Source organism: Octopus sinensis, linkage group LG2 (assembly GCF_006345805.1).
Source record: "Octopus sinensis linkage group LG2, ASM634580v1, whole genome shotgun sequence".
Taxonomy (NCBI): Eukaryota; Metazoa; Mollusca; class Cephalopoda; order Octopoda; family Octopodidae; genus Octopus; species Octopus sinensis.
This window is the reverse complement of record NC_042998.1, coordinates 170,585,622-170,605,621: the sequence shown is the minus strand read 5'-3', so window position 1 is coordinate 170,605,621 and position 20,000 is coordinate 170,585,622. Positions and strand designations below refer to the sequence as shown.

At 36.4% G+C, this 20,000-nt stretch overlaps 1 protein-coding gene across 8 annotated transcripts in view; it reads right to left on the bottom strand.

The window, feature by feature from the left end:
- LOC115228691 (baculoviral IAP repeat-containing protein 7-A) overlaps positions 1-20,000 on the bottom strand; it is a 71,689-nt gene that overhangs the window by 30,092 nt on the left and 21,597 nt on the right. For all 8 annotated transcript variants that reach the window (XM_036500406.1, XM_036500409.1, XM_036500411.1 and 5 more), the window contains 4 exons: positions 14,679-15,630; positions 13,642-13,823; positions 12,496-12,598; positions 8,650-8,784 (listed from right to left, as the gene is read on the bottom strand). In XM_036500406.1, the coding sequence (XP_036356299.1) occupies positions 8,650-8,784; positions 12,496-12,598; positions 13,642-13,823; positions 14,679-15,588 (1,330 nt within the window). In that variant the 5' untranslated portion in view covers positions 15,589-15,630. The remainder of the gene's footprint in view (positions 1-8,649; positions 8,785-12,495; positions 12,599-13,641; positions 13,824-14,678; positions 15,631-20,000) is intronic.

Sequence of the window (20,000 nt, the reverse complement as noted above, 5' to 3'; positions counted from 1 at the left end):
CCACAGATTTCATTATACAGTGTATTAGCTACAATATCATGTCTCATTGGTAAATAATACTATGATGACATTTTCAGACAACTGCTTATGATGTGGGTGATATCTTTGGTGTTAACTCCACTAAGTCTGCATCGGTTGTCACATTTTACTGCTTTTCCTGCATCTCTATCCCTTTTGTGCATCAGGAATTTGGTTGATATTTCTTGTTCCTGGCTTGCAAATGCATACTCTTCAAGGTGGGAAGTAGTAATATAGCTATTGATCGATGATAGATTGCTTTGATGATCAATATTACTATCATCTTGGAGTTTTCTACTAACATATCCCTACATTGTCGTCTGCTCATCCTTTCATTTGATGATATGTTGCAGTTGAGTCGTGCAACTTCTTTGAGCATGTATTCTATGCTATCAGACAAAGAGTGTTGCTCAAGGAGCTGCCTTCCAAGTCTTATGATGTTATCAGCCTCATGTATGCAAATTTGCTCAAGGGATGCACTTCAAGACTTGATGGTTAAAAGATGTTGCCGAAGGGATATGATGCGACATTCAAAGGCATTTTGGATCGATGTTAAGCCTCTGCTGCCTTGTTTTCTTTTTAGGTAGATGCAGACTACGTCATTGTTTATGTGGAAATTATCTATGCTTGTTAGTATTTTTTTGGTTTTCACAGCATTGGCTCGCATCAAGTGTCCAATGAAGCAGCCTAAATGTTGGTATGAGTACTGGCACTGCAAATACACCGTGGGCTGTTGTTATATTGAATGTAGAGAATTCTGAGGTTCAAATTTTCTTTATTCAACTGTAATATTCTTTAGTGACACATGTTTTGTTACAAGTGCCATTGTAAGATATGCTTTTCATCCACCCCTAGATACCTGTAACATACCTTAACAGATATAGGAGAAACATATGTATGTATGTATGTGTGTGTGTGTGTGTATGTGTGTGTGTGTATGTATGTATGTATGTATGTTGATAATACCTCAAAGAAGGTGCTTTTTATCCACCTGCCAAAGTGAATGGAGCTTTGTCCAGGAGAAATCGATGTCATCAGACAGTATCTAATGATCATTGGGTGTTTTGATCCTGAACTATATCTTATCTGTCTGTCTGTCTGTCTATATATCTATCTAATGGTGAGTATGCATGTGAGTGTGAACTTCCATAATATTAAATCAACTTGGAGAGTAATTTTGTTTTCAGTTTCTTTATATGTTTTGAACATAAACTATCAGGTCATTAAGAATAAAATGTCCGATTTTGAACTGAATGTTTATTTTACTTTATCTCAACAAAAAGCAATGCAGTTAATCAAAGTATGCACCTAAATTATCATGAGTTTGACACCTGGTGGTGTGCTGTATCTTTCAGCAAGACACTTTATTTCCCATTGCTCCAGTCAACTCAGCTGGCAAAAATGAGTTGTACCTGTCTTTCAAAGGGTCAGCATTTTCACATTCTGTGTCATGTTGACTGTCCTTGAGAAACAGAATTGGTTGTATTTGTGGATTTGGAAGTTCTACATAAGCAAACTTATCATTATGTTCTAGATTTAACTTATATTCTTTACTTAATATGCACAACATATGACAATGGGGTAATCCACATGTACCCTGAAATCTCTCTCCAAATGTCTTCCAAAATGTCATGTAAGAGATCCCAAAGTTTTGTATCAAATACTCTGTCAGTTAAGTCTGGTCTGTCAGCTGGTGTTTGTCCTAGATAAAGTTCATTTCGTGATATGATTTCTTTTCATTGAGAATTACAGGTGAAAGTTATGAAGAAATTTGGTTTCCCTAACTTTTGAACAATTACCATTGCATTTTGTTATAGTTTCTGCATCCACATTGGCCTCCTATGTATGTTGGAGGTATGATTACTCTTTTGCCAATATTTGAGCTATAAGAATACACGTAATCATGAATATTTTGACATGTTTCTGCCCTCATATTTTTTTTATTACATTGAATCCACTGTAACTTTGTTTCTTCACTCTTGGAATACATATCACAGTAATATTCTTGAGATAAATAACCTGAGTTGTGAAGGAAATGGAAATTATGTCCCTGAACCATGAGCCTATATCTGTAAAAATCCATCTGTGATATTTTATGACTCTTACCTCCAATGTCAAAAGTTAAGTTGACTCTCTATTCCCTATCACCAAATAGAAATAGCAATGGGAACCATAGTGGGTCATAATTTGGATGCATTGAATTGATTGACTGAAGGAGTGATTCACCAAGAAAACACCTTTTATGTAGTGTCAGAAATCTTTGCAGTTGTACTGTTTCCAAATTCACATCTGGCTTAATTACTGCAACTTCTGCAACTGGATGATTCCATGTTTGGTTACTAGTTGTAGAATTGTGTTTGTCTTCTGGAATAACTATTGAGGAGTCTTGTGTATAAACAATATCTAAATATTTTGCACAGTTATTTTGTTGAGGAAGTCATATTGCCAGAGGTCCCATCCTTTGTAATCTTATCCCTTAAACTCAGAGTCCTGAGGTTAGCCTTCACCACTTCATCCCATGTCTTCCAGTAAGGTATGATTTAAGGGAGATTTGGCAGCTATTTGTAGCATGTTGAGCAAATCTATAAAGGTCTTACTGATTACTTATCTGATGGATCAGGGTTGTTGAAAAGAAAAATAATAAAATTAAACTTAACTTTGTTAAAAGCAGTGAAATATTAATTTAGTAGGATGCTGACAAGACATATTCCTTCGGTTATCCATTATAAATCAATAATGTTGTCTGTTTTTGTTCAGTAATCATCTCTAACAGGCTTCGCATGTGGGCTACAAAGCTTGCTCTTGATCTGCAGCAGTGATGACATGTGTTTCAGGTGAAGCTACTTGACACAATGGAGAAGTGACGCCTCCCATGTCCTCTTTCATATTCTTTCTGTTGTTGCTTCTCAATGGCTAGAATTACAAGCTCCAGCCATTGGTGCCATTCATCACAGCACAGGGCTTTCTCCGCCCAGGTGTCTCGGAAGATGCTGGAGTTCTTCATATATCTCTTCAGTACATTGCTGTATTGCAACCTCTGGCCATCATGGTTTCACCTGTCCTGTTTGGCACAGCTGTGATGAGGTAACAAGGACCTCCACACTAACAGTACCAATGCAGTGCAGGACCTCTACATTAAGGATGAGATCCTGCCATCTGATATGCAAGATGGAGTGCAGATGGCAAAGTTGGATTCACATCGATACCTTGATGTGCTTGCATTCCATAGTATAGAGGAGGAAAGGGAGCACTGTGACACTGTACACCTCTGTCATTGTGTTGTGGGTAATGTCATAGAAGCTCCATAGATGCTTCTCAAGAGAGCCAAAACTTTTGTGGTAGATTGTATTTACCTCTCAGTTTTTAATTCAGAAAAGTTAATAGTAGTCAATGCACTGCTGAAATAGGTAAAAGCCTTGGTGTACTTTAGGGACTCTCTGTGTAACATTTTTGGTTCAGGCTTTCTTGATCTATTAGGACATCTTGGTGGGAGTAGTTTTTGAAGTGTCTGCTGTACAAGAAAATCAAACCACAATGTATTGCATGACCTTAGTGGCCACAAGCACTGAGTTGTCTGTGTAGAGCAGCTCTGTGACACAAATTTCCCTGATTTTGGTGGAGGCACAAAGACAGACCAAGATGAAGAACTCATTGTGCAGATGAAAACCCCCTTGTATAGATTGATCCTCAGAGTGTCAAGTACAGATGTGAGATAAAGAGAGTAGAGTGCAGAGGCAAGCATGCACCTTACTTCACTTAATTCACTGCCAACTAAGACTAGTCCTTTCATTCCTGTGTAGAACTGCTTGATGATATTAACAAGCTTTGCAGGACATCCATAAATCTCTTGCATTTTCCAAAGAGTTTCCTGGTCCACTGTGTCAAATACTTTGGAAAAGTCCACAAACACCACAAAGAGGTGTTGGTGTTACTCCACTGCTGTCTCCTGTAGCTGTTATAGTGTGAAGATAATGTCAGCAGTTGGTCTCCCTGGCCTGAAGCCACATTAGCTCTCTGGTAAGACCTGTTCTGAGATGTTTTTAGCTGGTTGAGAACAATTTTTGCTAGCACCTTTCCAGAAATGGCCACTAGAGAAATACCCTGGTGGTTCTCACATTCTGCTTGACCTACTTCTTTTTGTAAATGGTGACTATTAGGGTGTCCTTGAAGTCCTGGGGTACACACTCATTAGAAAGACAAATGTTGTACAACCTCAACAGCTTGCTGTGGAGTTTTTGACCATCTTTCTTTGAGAACATCTGAGAGAATACTATCCATGCCTGGTGCTTTGCAACTTGCTGTGGCCTTCAAGGCTTTCTTCAGCCTTTGCATAGTGATCTCATGACAGAGGTCATCTTGTCTCTGGGGCCACACTAGCCATTTGCAGATGTCTGGTTGGATAGATCCTTGCTTGTTGAGCAGGTTGCAGAAAAGTTCTTTCCGCCTATCTCTGATCCACCTGAAGGTTGTTTGCTGACTTGATCGGTGCTATTGTATTGCTCCTGGATCTATAGAAGGCTTTCAGTCCTGTAAACAGTCAGTCATACTTTGCAAGGCTTCTGCCTGCCTCACCACCAGTTGTTCTTCAGCAATCTCACTTCTCTCTGCACTTTGGATTTGATTTCAGTGACAGTAATCCTCCTCTTCTCCAAGTTATCCTTCAGATGTTACTGGTGCAAGTGTAGCTTTTCATTTAGCAGCTGCTGGCTCTCCTCTCCGTGCTCCCAGAACCAATCAGGTATTTTATGCTGAGAAGACCTTGGGGTCTTCTTAGCAACAGAGAAGACTACTTTCTTTAATGCCTGCCAATGCTTCTCAAGGGTGGAAAGGTTTAGAGGCTATTTATGCATGTTAGCTATTACATAGGCACCCAAACAACTTGCAAATGTAGGGTAAAAGGTACCAGTTCATACTTGCATCATATTCTAATCTTCTGTGAAAACATGACTGGAAACAGGTGTGAGCTGGTGATAGGCATCCAGCCATAGAAAATCTGTCTCAATGAAATTCTATCTGATCTATCTAAGCATGAAAAAGTGGACGTTACAACAATAATACATTTATGTGTGTCTATGTACCTAATTTACACCAGTTAAACGAGAGTTTCCTCCCTTCACACTAAAATCACATTATTGTAAGCCAAGCTTTAATATGTCAACGCATGATATTTTTTTATGGTTGCACACCCAGTAAATATACTTTTTCATCAAACCAAGGTTACAGACTGAATGATCATGACATAGTCTTGCATTTCATGAAAGCCATAGATTAGTGTTGTCTCTGATCCTGGTGAAACTAAATTATAGACCCTACTGTTTTCTTCTATTCATTGCAATTAATGATTTCTTGCAAATAGAGAGAACCAGTTTTTTTTTTTTTACTATAGCTCCTTCATTGGAACTTCAGCAACATTAATAGGGTATTTTTGCACGGATGTGTGTATTTGTGCAGTATTTAGAGTCAGTGCATGTGCAGATTAGTATGTTTTGTTTTAAATATGTATTCTCATTCCCCAGTTTTCTTTTCTCAACTAACATAACCAGAGATAAAAAACAAAAAAAAAAACAAAGCAAAACAGAAAACAAAAGAAACACAGTAAACTGAAAAATACATTTTCACATGATATGGTGATTTTCAAACTCAGAGAGGACCTTTTAAAGTATCTAGAAAACTGGATTGTCAAACCATTTTCAAAGTCAAAGTAAGTGATCTTCCCCACTTTCCTTTTCTCAACTAACATAGCCTGGGAATCAAAATCACTGTAATTAAATCCTTGGAATCAAAATCATTTGCTCTGAGTGAAAAACTGTGCTCTTGTTCATAAACAGATCATCTACTGGCCACCTTTCCGAGAACACTGCGTTCAGCACTTCTGCAATTTCAGCTGCAGTTGCAATCTTGATTTTTCTCCATATTGCTATTCACTGTAGCCTGCAGTCAACCATTGAGAGGTATATCCCTTCCCGATAGTGCATCACATTTATCACTTGCCTCTTCCAGTCTTCCTCCAAATCTTTCCTGTTTCATGCACATTTGGTGTAGAGTTGATGGACTGACACCTGTCACAATTCTTAACTACCTTTTAAACACTCTCTTTTGGTGACATCAGAGTCGATTGTCTTGATCAAAAATAACATCCTGTCGACCCCCATGTGGTGCATGTTGTGCAGCCTCCTTAGTTCTGGGCCCGCTAGCTGACCAGCTGCAGCCACTTTGCTGGGAACTCTGGTTAGAATATCCACCTTATTCTTTTCTAAAGGCATGAACACCTTATTCTTTTCTGAAGGCATGAATACCACATGCAGCTTCAGGCTGAACTCAGCAGCTAGTTCCCTCAAAATTCCCAGGCAATACTTAATCCCCATTTCCATGAACCCTTTTGTGTGCGCATTCTCCTCTGGTTGCCACCTGCCACTCACAGTCTCAATATCAGCGCTAGTTTCATGCCCTTTAACACAGTGACCAGTTCAGCTACATTGATATGGTTGTAGCTGTCCTTCTTCCTGAGCCATGCTGCATCTTTCACTTCAATACTTCCTATTTCCTGAAAGACTCTCAATGCTATACAACTCATGTCACACTATATGATTCCCTTTTTTGTGTCAGGCACATACCAGTTGTCCCTCACTGGATCTTCCACTTGCATTCTCTCCAAGATGTCTTGCATCATTGCAATCATATTCTCTCCCACTTTATCACTCCAGTTCACTCCTGCTTGCTTTTTGATGTAGCTACATGCTGTTTGGAGCCATCCTATGACAGGGTAGCGTCCTACCAGTTTCCCACACATTGAGAACAGCCCTTGCCTATTCATATCCTGATACAAGTCTGGGATCTCATTTCCTCTGTGAAACACAAGCCTACCCGCATCATCTCTTTTGAGCTTGGACCTGTTTCTCAGTTTGGAAGGTTCTTTCCAAAGGTACTTCATCATCTATCTTTTGCTGTTGAATTCAGTATGGAAGTCCTCATCTTCAATCGCATCTACAGTGTCTCTTCTCTCAGATAGCAACCCATCATTCCTACAGCATGCAGCACACTGATCATTAAATTCACTCCTGTCTCACCAACGGTCATGCTGCCCAAATGTACATCAATGACTATTACATCAATGCTGTCCACCATGTCATCAACTACAATTGCCCACAGCTTCATCACCTACCCTTGTACCACCAGTTCCACTTCACCTGACCTCCACAACCATCCATTGCACTGAGGCTGACGTTTCCTCTCTAGCCCTTGACCATTCTCATGGTCATCAGAGTTGTTGTGCAACCTGTATCCACAAGGGCTTGTGCTTCCCTTTCTCTACCAGGACCCTTGTTACAGGCAATGAATGGTGGTGCACCATCAGTTGGTTGTTGGGGGAACTAATGGTGCAGTAATTCCCCTCTTCGCATTTCCCTATTTACAATAGATTGTTATGTGCCCAGGTTGGGTGCACTACTACAGGTTTTGGTTCTGTGCATTCCTTGACTATGTGTGGATCCTGACCTAAAGCATAATCCATCTCATTATAGATCTGTTGTCACTGGTTGCTGCCTGCCTTTTTGTCCTACTCATATTCATCATCACTGCCGCCACTATGTCACGTGTGTTGTTTTGTGTCCACACTCATGTCTTGTCCATCATTTCTCCAACTGATATCTGCTGCAAACACACTGAGATATGACTGGGGAATCCGGTCACAAAAGCCAGCTTCACTATCTACTCAATCGCTGTTCTGGTAAACCCTGTTAACCCCACCAACCTCCTGATCTCACTCACATAATCATCTACTAGCTTGCCTGTAAATCTTACTCTCCCAAGCTTGCTGTAGGCTCTGAATGCCCCTTCCATGTACATGTCCTTCAGATGCTCTTCAATTTTTTCTACTTTGACCTGATTGCTTCATCCATTTTTAAGTACAGATTTAAAGCACTTCCTTCTAGGTAAAGCGGCATAAGGCTTGCCACAGCTTCAGTACTCTGTAACTTCACCATGAGTTTCACCATTTTTTTAGCCAATCCACCACATCACCTTCCCCACCAAACAGTCTCAATATATTGCTACTGATTCTGATTTTTGTAGCCATCATGTGTGTTGCTAGTTATAAAGGCAGGAGCAAAAAAAGAAAAAACATTAAAAACTAAATTGAACATATATCTTCACATCTGGTAAACAGCATGCCAAAACAGCTTGTGGTTGTAAGGTACATATAAAGGTTGCTCTTAACATGAGATGCAATTGGCAACAGTCAATCCAAATGTCAAGCCACAGGAACCAGCAAAACTTAGCAATTGTACCCTTACGTGTCCTCTACCTGAGCTTCTGGCCGAAAAGCACTACCTAACTAAGATCGTTCCCAAATGCACATCCGTCTTGCAAAATACTCTGGCAAAGAAGAGGCTGTCTTGAACCAACTGATTCTTGAAGTGACATCCCTTCTTGCTTCTGGTCCCTTGTTCTTGTGCCCCACTTTCTTCCTCCACAAATGTAGAATTTTATGATATGAAAACTGTTTTTTCATATAAAGTGAAACATTCTAAAGGAATATCAAAAAGCTCTTATGAACTTGTAATTTTTATGATTTATTAGCTATAAGTAAAAACTTGGAGGTTTGTCTCTAAATAAAAATAAAAATATATTTACCTGTTTCCTTGATTTTATTTTTCACTATTCTTTTCACTAAATTTCGTTTATAACCGATCGATAAAACAGCTAGAACTGAAGGTGTATCCATAAATGATGAATTCAATTTCAAATCTGCAAATTTGGGCAGAATACCTAAAATTTAAAAGGAAATGATTAAAACTTTATGTGAAAATCGTTCTGAATTTAAGAATTCAAATGTTTACAAAAAAATTCTAAGTTCAAGTTCTTTTTCTCTTAGTTCCAGGCTGCAGGTGTGTGTGCATGCATGTGTGTGTTCACATGCATCTACTACAATAGCCTCAGGCTAACCAAAGCCTTGTGAGTAGATTTGGTAGACAGAAACTGAAGGAAGTATATTGTGTGTGTGTGTGTGTGTATATGAATATGTGGAGGTGCAGTGGCCCAGTGGTTAGGGCAGCAGACTCGCAGTTGTAGAATTGCGGTTTCAATTCCCATTGTGAGTGTTTATTGAGCGTAAACACTTAAAGCTCCACGAGGCTCCGGCAGGGGGTGATGGCAATCTCTGCTGTACTCTTTCGCCACAACTTTCTCCCGTTCTTTCTTCTGATGGTCTGCTCGCTTAGCCAGTGGGGTGGCGTCATTTGAAGGCTAAAACAATGCGAAGCGCATTGTGACCAGCGATGTGTAGCAACATCTGATAGCCTGGTCGGTCACGGTGATCATGGTGATATATGAATATATATATATATATATATATATATATATATATATATATGAATATATAAATTGATATATATATATGTGTATGTATATATATATATTTTATAGATATAGATTATACATATATATATAAAAGTTCAATGTGTGTGTCTACACATGTGTTTGTGTCTCCTTGTCTCGACATTGTGCAAGTGTTGTAAATGGATATCACTTTCATGCAAGAAGTGTTGTTTGTTTACAACATTCTGGGAAAACATGGGTGGTCATGGAGAAATATTACCTTGCTTGGGAACAGGTGAAGATTAACAAGGAAGCACACCAAACAGTGGAAAATCTGCTTCAACAAATTCTGTTTGACCCATGCAACATAGAAAAAAGATATTAAATAAAACTGAAATAAAACAATATATATGGATATGTATGTACATACATACATACATATCTGTCTGCCTGCATGTCTGTCTGTCTATCTATCTCTCAAAGTAATTATTTGAACCTTAGGTATATGGTTGGTAGTATGCCGATTAAAGCACTTTCACTGTTTAGGCTACCTGATGTCATCCACAGTTTTGATATAAGTGTCACTGACTCTACCCCAGGAATTCTGCAGTGTTTGTTGAGTTTATAATAAATTAGGGTAACAGAAAATGGAGTTTGCAAGAATCTTTATTTAACACAGTGATCATTTCGAGCCATCCTGCATCTGTCCCTTGTGGGTGGGATATAGTACAGCTTGTTGTGTTGCATCCACCAGTGCAGAGTGCATCTCATTAGGTACATTCTACACTGGTAGATGCGACACAATAAGCTGTGTAGTATCCTACCCTCAATGGACAGATTGAAACTATCATGTTGAATAAAGATTCTTGCAAACTCTATTTTCCGTTTCCCTCATTCATTATGTGTGTGTTGTGTGTGTGTGTGTATGTATATATGTATATTAATGTTTGTTTGTTTTGATGCTCAGTTACAATAAAAACGATTTTACATTAATCTGAAGGATTATTCTCTACTTTTGTAGAGTACAAATTTATTATTCTTCAAAAAGAATATTATTGACAGTGACTTCAAAGTTTGGCCAGTTAAGCCATCATATGTTTATATACACACACATATGTATATGAATACACACACACACTCTTGTTCATCATAGTCCTCCAGGCAATAACGGAAGAATTTCAGATGGGCTGCACTTGGGAGCTCCTCTATGTTGATGAACTTGTTAGAAACTTTCAGAACTAGAGAAGAAATTTCATAATAAGAAGCAAAAACCAAAAAGCCTTAGTAAATTGGAAAGTGGACAAATCACAAATCCCTTCAGATAGATGGCCTTGTTCGATCTATATAAAAGGTGAATGTAGAAACTTCACAAGATGTATCTAGTGTAAGCTATGGATACATAAGAGGTGCAGCAATATCAGAGGAAGGTTAACAGAGAAAATGGTTTTTGTGTAGAAGGTGCACAGGTACAATAAACACTAAAAATGTACAGAAAATAGACTCCATCAAATGCCAGTGGAGAAAGCTAGAAGTAGTTGATAGCTTCTGTTATCTAGGTGACCAAGACAGCAGTGGAAGTGGATGCTCTGAGAGTGTAGATGCTAGACTAAGAATAGTCTAGGCAAAGTTCAGAGAGCTCCTACCTCTCTTGGTAACAAAGGCCTCTTCCCCAGAGTGAAAGGTAGACTATATGATCTCTGTGTGCAAACAACCATGCTACATGGGCTCTATCAGCTGAGGACATGCATAGACTCATAAGTGAAGCTAGCATGCTCCACTGGATGTGCAATGTCAGTGTGCATGCACAGCAGAGTGTAAGGATCTTGAGAGAAAAGTGGGCATAAGAGGCATCAGAGGTGGTGTGCAAGAGTGATGGCTGCACTGGTATGAACATGTGATGCGTATGGACCAGGAAAGCTGTCTGAAGAAGTGCCACACTCTAACAGTTGAGTGAACATGTGGAAGAAGAAGATATGGGACAAGGTGGAGCATGATCTTTGAATGTTGGGCCTCACAGATACAATGACAAGTGACTGAGACCTTTGGCAATATGCTCTGTTTGAGAAAACACATTAAGCCAAGTGAGACTGTAGTTGTGGCCGATACCAGTGTTGTATAACTGGAACATAAAAAGCATCTTTCAAATGTTTCTTCTGTGTGTGTGTATGTGTGTTCACATGAAACCTATTATTAGAGATCTTACTAATTACCTTATTTGGTTAAAGAAGCAAAATATTAGCTAAAAGTAATATAAATCTAATCCACAATCTTATCTGGGTGATGCTTATAATTTAATATGCTTGCTGAAGATTTTTGGGAGTAGGTGATTAGCAGTCAATATTTGACCACATTCCTAGACAATCTCATAAATACCCAACTGTTTCTCTTAGAAGCACAGCTAAACACCTGTTGTAGTTGTGATTCCTCTGTAGGTAGTACATTACCTTATTGTCTCTACTATTTGAGTAACATTACCTCATCCTCTGTTACATGACCTTTTCTTTATGAACAAAATTAACCAAGTAACTGAGTACATTCACAATAGATTTTTCTTTTTTTTTCTCTCTGAGCAGTATATTGAAGTTTAGTGAGAAATGTGGAATAAACAGTATGGTACCTGTGACAGATCAGTATCCTATCCAGAAATAAATTCATCTAAGGCATCTAGAACTCAAAATAACTTTATTACTTCATTTTTCATAGAAGTATATAACTGATTCATCCACTTAAACAAAATAATAAGCTGAACCTCTTCACCATCCTTAAACAGTGTACTTCAGAGTTAGCTTGTATCTTTATCAAAATATTCTCTATTTTTCTCTCTACAAGGATCTGCCTCAAGCTAAGTATCTGCAAAGGTCATGGTTGCTGCAAGAGAGATTCTTATCAGACCATGATGGCTTCCTAAATTTTCTTTAATCTGTCCTTCATTTCCCCAGAATTAAACTCAGCTGACTGTGGCACATATGACTACAATACTTTGTGAATTATCAGTGGAATTCAAGATTTATCTGTTTCTATAAATTTCATCAGACTTCTCAGTTTGGTATAGAGAAAAATTACAATACTATGAAAATATTAGTGAACAGAATATTTATGCTGTAAATAACACAAATAAAACATTTACAGAATTTACGAATATAGACATGTATTTTTTCCTACCTGAAGCTGGAGTGTTTGGGAAAGCTGTAACATCTTCCACAGAACTTGATCCTTCAGTTGGTTCAGACAAGTAATTTTCAATTGGACTACTATTCTCTAATTCCTTTTAAAATGAAAATGTTATAAGTTAATCAAATATGATTGTAAGGTATGCTATATTTAGTACATGTTGACACACTTCCATCTATCACTTATATTTGTAGAGATCACAAGAAAAAGATGGAAAAGTCAAGCTAATTGCAAATCAGTTATTAATAGTGTGCTGTATTTGCATTAAAATTTCATTTTTAGATTCTGCAACTGCTGCAGATAAACTGATGTACCAACAACTGCCATTTGTTGGTGGTCAAGACTCACAATTTTTAAATATTTTTCACTTAATTATCATTGTCAGTGGTGACAATGATAATTGAACAAGTGATGAAAGAAAGATCTGCAACCATTTTTTTAGTCATCCATTTCCACCAGTCCAGATATGAATTAGGATTAATGGCAGAACAAATGAAGTTGTTTGGATGATACTGACAAGCATTATCAAATTAGGTAAGTAGCATATCTTAAGTATAGCTGATAGTATCTGTCCATGCTTGAAGATCAAACACAACAGTTGCTGAATAAACTTTAAACAACTGAGATTATCAATTCATAAGATTCACATTCTATGAAGAATAAATGAGCATTCAAATGTGTGGAACAAGGAGTTTATGAGACACTTAATTTTTGCATGTGATTATAGGTCAGTTGCATCTGTATCCTACTGGACAACAATATTATTACCTGAGTTCAGAAATTAAGGTTCCTGGTTTGAATCTTGTCTGGTGCTATGTTTGCACAAAAGAATAAGACCTTTAATGACAACAGGAGATCAAGCTTTGTTCATTTTACATTTGATTTTTCTTATAGTCATATTAACAAGATGTTCCAGAAAGGTGCTCAGTAAATTTCCGGCAGGTTGGTAGTCTCTTAAGTTTCAATTTAGAAAGCAAAACTCTTGAAATTAATAAGTATGAATTAACAAGTGTTGCAATACACTTCAAGCAGTAGGAATAATCTAGCTATTAATAAAGTTTATTTATCAGAAAAATGAATTGTCAGATATTAATTTTTTGTTGTTGATTGTTTTTGATATTTTTTCTATTAACTTGCCTGGTTATTTGAAAATTCTTTGCTTTTCCCACTTGCTTCTGTGATGTACTTAGAACCTTTCATCTGCTGTACAAAAGTACATTTTGGAGAGTATTGAGCATGTTTGTGCCATGGTTCTTCATCCTCATCCCAATCACATAAAGTTCTACCACAGCTAAAACAAATTACTGTATCAGACTTACCTGTAAACCAATAGAAAATGAAGGTTAAATAACTAAAACAAACAAAACTGAAAGATTTAATTAGAAATTAAGAAATTCAATATGACTGTGTAAGAATTCAGAAGGTAAAGAGACCTAACTACAGTCCAATTTTCTGCTGAATCTGCCATTAATCATAAATCAAATGAAGTTAGTATGTACATAACATTTGTAACAACAGAACAATTATTGCAATTTTGCATAAAGGACTATTTAACGAGTTTGAACTTCTTAATTATTTTCTTAAGAGAATAAAACTGAAAGGAAAGTTGCAGACAAGCAAGTGTTACACAGGCTGCTAACATAGTGTTTCCCTTGTTTTTTTTAATGGAAATTATACATCTGTCTATATCATTGACATTTTCTTTCTTTTAAATTCTCTTCAAAGCAAATGTCTTTCTTTCCTGTTTGATATATAGATATGGCACCAGAAGATAGAATTTTTAATGATCAAAAACACATTATGAATAAACTCAAAAAATGATTACTCAGTATTATCTTACTTACTAATCTTTACTATTAATGTTTTAAATAATTCTTTAAATAATTTAATCTACAAAATAAGAGGTAATTTAAAATTTTCAGAGGCAAGCTAGGTGTAATTCAAAAGTTATTAATCTGATTATAATCTCAAACTTTCTTAGTCATTATATTGGGCCCTTGAAAAATAGAGTTAGGGTATATTTTCTTTGCTTACCTTAGTTTACCCAGCTGTCTCTAACAATATGTAAAGAACCAATTTTCAAAACCATGCTATATGTGCAGGTATGGAAATTGGAAATAATACAATGAAAGAGATTAACCAAAGATATATATATATATATTGTATGTATTTACCATTATGAAAGAACCCAGCATCTGCTAAAGACTCAGGTTTTTGACTTTTATTCTTTGGCCATGAAGAAAATGTTTTAAGGCGTTCACTTAATGAGGTAAAATGTGGATGTACTGGAGAGTCAAATTTATTACTCTGATTTGATGTTGGTACATTACCTATCAATTTCTCACACAAGAAAGGGCAGTTTGGAGAAATTGACCTATGTTTTTCTTTAATATTATCACTGGCTTTCCAATTGTTGATTTCACATTTGCAAAAAATACAACAGACATTATCTGCAGGTCCCTTGTAGTAGAATCCATTAGCTACCAAATCTTTAGCTTTTAATGGGTGATGTGTTGGCCATTTGACAAAACTTTTTTGGAGATTCTGCTCATATTCTAAATCCATTTTTCTAAGATATCTTAAAATTGGACATTCTGGATTTAAACGTGTGTGTTCTTCATAGACATCATAATTTTCTTTCCATTTGTAGAGATGGACAGAGCAGTATGCACATTTAACAATATTTCTATAACCTAGGTAATAAAATCCATTCTTTGCAAGATCAGTGGGTGCTACTGGGACACTTGGGTTCCAGTTTTCAAAGGTGTCCAGTCTTTTTTGCATGTTGAGTATTTCATTTTTATTTGAACTAATAACATTTTCACTTTTTGTATCATCATGTAAATAAACTGGACAATTGTCATCTTTATGTCTACATGAATATTTATGTTTAAATGTGGAATCTGAAAATTCCAGTACAGATTCACAGAAAAAGCACATTATTTTTCCTTCTGTGCTATCATAATAATAACCATTTGCAGCAAGCTCTATAGCTGTTAATGTTGGATGAATATTTTCAGAGAATGTCAACAATCTTTCTATTTCATAACATAGGTCCCCTGGAGGTGTCTTCAGATTTTCCATTACTTTCTTTCAGTATTATTGATATTTATTTGTATTCAGTGACTGAAATGACAAAAATATAATAATATATTTGAAATTTTTTTCAGAATGAAGTTGTATAAATTTTGTATTGGGCCTTTATGGACCTAGAGAAGGCATATGACCATGTGGGATGCAATATGGCAGGCGTTGCAGTTGTATGGAGTAGATGGTAGATTGTTGAGAGTGGTACATAGTTTTTATAGAGAAAGTAGAGTGTGTGTTATGGTGGGTGGTGAAGTGAGTGAGTGGTTTGATGTGAAGGTGTGGTTAAGACAGTGTTGTGTGATGTCTCCATGGCTGTATATGTTAGAGGAGGTGATTGTTTTTAAGTATCTGGGAGCCCATGTGATGGTGGATGGGGGTTGGCTGATGAAGAAGGATATAGAGTGAGAGAGGGGAGTAAGATAGTCGGAGTTGTGAAAGGTATGCTGAGAGATAAAAGGTTAAGTATGAAAGTGAAAAGAGGTGTGTATGATTGTGACAACACTGTTATATGGTGCAGAGACGTTGGGGTTGAGACAGGTGGAAAGGAGGTGACTAGATGTGTTTAAAATGAGATGTTTGAGGGCTATGGTTGGTGTGACATGGATGGACAGGATGAGGAATGAGAAGGCGCAAAGGCAAGCAGGAATGAAAGAAAAACTAACAACCAAAATGGATACATGAATGTTGAGGTGGTTTGGCCACATGGAAAGGATGGATGAGGAGTGGATGGTAAGGACGATGATGAAGGCAGAAGTAGTAAGCAGCAGAACCAGAAGCAGACCTTGGTTTGTGTGAATAGATGGAGTGAGTAAAGCTTTGGTGGTTAGAGGTGTTGGAGTGAGAGAAGCAAGAGAGCTTATAAATGATAGGAAAGCTTGGAGAGTGTTTGTGGACGGATAAGTGAATTTGATGTTGCTCAAAGGGGTAAACCATCATATGTTGTTGGGCCCTGCTGCTGATATTAGTGGTTGCGTCCTATGACTTGCCCTGAGCATAGGATGGGGCTTGCCTCATTGAGCTGGGAAATGAATGGAATGCCTGGTGTGTGTCTTGTTGTGACTACCTGCTCCTAAAAAGATTGGGGAATAGACCTGGGTATATATATATATATACATACATACATATATATATATATGAATAAAAAATGGAGTTAACGCAGGTTTAAACAAGTATTTTTACTTTCTACACATGTTTCGAAAATTCCACTGATACTATTCAAAAGAATAAATGGTATAAACAATGCAATCTTCTCTTCGGGAAAGTGAAAAAAACGAAACTCGTCAATACATCTTTACTTGTGAGATTTTTGCTGCCCTGGTAACTATTTATTTATTTTTCCGTGTTAATTGTTAACAAGGTAAAAATACACTCATCTATTTATATATATATATATATATATATATATATAATATATATATATATATATATATATTTATAAACTACAAAGTAAAAAGAGATGTATGAATAATATTTATAAATAACAATTTATAAGTCTAATCAAAGCTCATGTGATTGAATAGTTTTACTTTATTTTCTGTTGTCATCTTGGTTAGTTTAACCTCCATTGCATCATGCTGATACAAGCTGGTAAACAGAACAGCTTATCCATAATATGATTGCTTACAACAGTTGCAACTGATGACACATTATTGAGGCCAATATTGTTTTTCTTGTTTTTGCTTATTACATCATCACTTAACATTTGTTTTCCATGCTGGCATGAGTTGGGCAGTGTGATGGGATTTGGCCACCTAAAGGACTGCTCCAAGATCTATTATCCACACACATGTATGTAAATATCATCACATGTATGTATATATATATATATATAATTAAGATTCAGTTGAATTAGGTATTTAAGTTGAAGCACCGAGTCAGTCTGGTATTATCTGCACAGCTTTGCTATATATATATAAAGAAAACAGAAAATGAAGAAATATTGAACAACAACTGACTTACATCAACTATTATTTATTAATTCAATACAAATAGACTGCATCCCATCTAACAGCCATTAGCAAAATGATATGATTACAACCAGATCCAATTTTTCCCTTTTTCTTCTCTATGCTCTTCTTCTTTATTTATTCTTCACTCTGATGAAGCTCCATGTTTCAGATCAGTTTTATTAACAAATATAATAAATATTTTTAGCATATTAATGGCAATACCATACAACATTGGAAGCAGAAACAGCTGTTAGATGGGATGCAATCTATTTGTATTGAACTGATAAATAATAATTGATATAAGTCAAATGTTGTTCATCAATATTTCTCTATTTTCTGTTTTCTTTAAATTTTGATTCTTGAAAAACTCATGTCTATCCTTGTCTTTACCCATAATTTATGAGCATAATATGCTTGCATATGTATACCCATGGTTAAACATAGGTAATATACCGGTAGTGTAATGGATACTTCTATCCCTTAGACAGTTATTTTAACCTCTAACTCAGCTAACCTCATCTATCAATCTGTCTGTCTATCTATCTATCTATCTATCTGTATATATGGAGTAAATTAATCAAAATAAAAACATGATGCCAAGGATTCAGCGGTACATATGTTTCGGGCCTTTATTAGACGGATTTATAACAATGCATAATGTATGTCTGTGGCCTTCTTCAGCCGCGCACAACAACTTCCACAAGGACATGTATTACATCAAAAATTCTTGGTTGGGGATGCAAATCCTCTCATTCGCGTACGACATAATGCGGCAACAGCATAAAAATGAAGCGTCCATCTCGTTCTTCTCTCAATGTAGAATGAGGAAATTTGGATGTTGAAGTAATGTAAATAAACTAATAAATAAATATATACATATATAAATATATAAATGCAGACAGACGTGAAGGAACCTGGTAATAAGAGTAAATAGAGATAAAGATGGAGGGGCGAGAATTCAGGACGAAGGATAAAAAATATATAAAAAGTGTAAGTATAGAAAAATATAAAAATGTAGAGTATAAAGATATAAAGAGATATAAAAAAAATATAAATGAATATAAAGGTATAAAGTTATAAAAATAAAAATAGAAATAAAAATAATAAAAAATGTAAAAGAATATAAGGATAAGGGATATATAGTAGTTACGGACCAAACATGGTGGTCAGGGAAATGACAAATTCTGGTTGTAGAAGTCTTGGGTGTCATAAATCAACAGGGGCGTCTGGGGACTTAGTGTATTGTAAATCAGAGTTGTTGAGCAGCTTATCTAGTTCCTCTAGTTCTTCGTAATGTATTAAGTGGTCATCTTGTACATACGTACCCGTATGGATACATACACCCATATACACGCGCACATATATGCACGCATACCCAGCCACAAGCATATAAGCGTACATACGTACTCACATGTAAACATATACAGATACACATATACATACACACACATGCGCATATATATATACACACAACAGAATATGCATATATATACACGGACAATATACATGTACATATACATATACACACGCATACGTATATACATATATATATATACACATACACATATATATGCACATGTATACATATACATACATACACATATACATACACACACGTATATATATACACTCACACCCATACCCACACACGCACATATATGTGTGCATACATGCACACCCACGTGTGCATACATACATACACACGGACCCACGCGCACGTATCCACACGCACACACACACACACATCTGTGTGTCTATACGCGCGTGTGCGCATACCCTTACATACACATACACAGATGCCCACACATACAGGTATAGAAATAAGATATTAAAAGATGTATAAAAATTAGAAATGAAGTATAAAAATTATAAAAACTATAAAAATTAAAATAAAGAATGAAAATAAAATTATAAAAACTATAAAAATTAAAATAAAGAATGAAAATAAAAATAAGAATAAAGGTAAAGCAAAATAAAATAGGATAAAATAAAATAAAAATATAATCGCGTAAAGCTTAACATGAGATGAAGGTAAAAATAAAAGGTGGTTGGAAGTGTAAAGTTAAAGGTGTGTGCTAAAGGTGACCACGTAGGGGCGGGCGGGGGGAACTGAAAATTGGAAGGGTGGGAAGCGGGGTTTGGTGGTGTGCGCTCAACATCAGAGTTAGAAATGAGAAAAGGTATAGATATAGGGAAACAAAAAATCTAGATAGGAAGAATGTAGGTGTAGGAGAAGAAAAAACATATATGGGAGACAAAATGTGTATATATAGGAAAACGGGATGCGCTGGAGCCGACAGGTTGCACCGGGTGGGGGGAAATTGCATGGGGGAGCTGGTACAATAGCCTAAGCTTTGTAGTATTTGAAAGTATTAATAAGTTGGTGTATACAGGATGGTTTGAACTCTGACCTTTTGTTAATAAGATTGTGTTTCTCCTTGAATTTTAAGATATTCA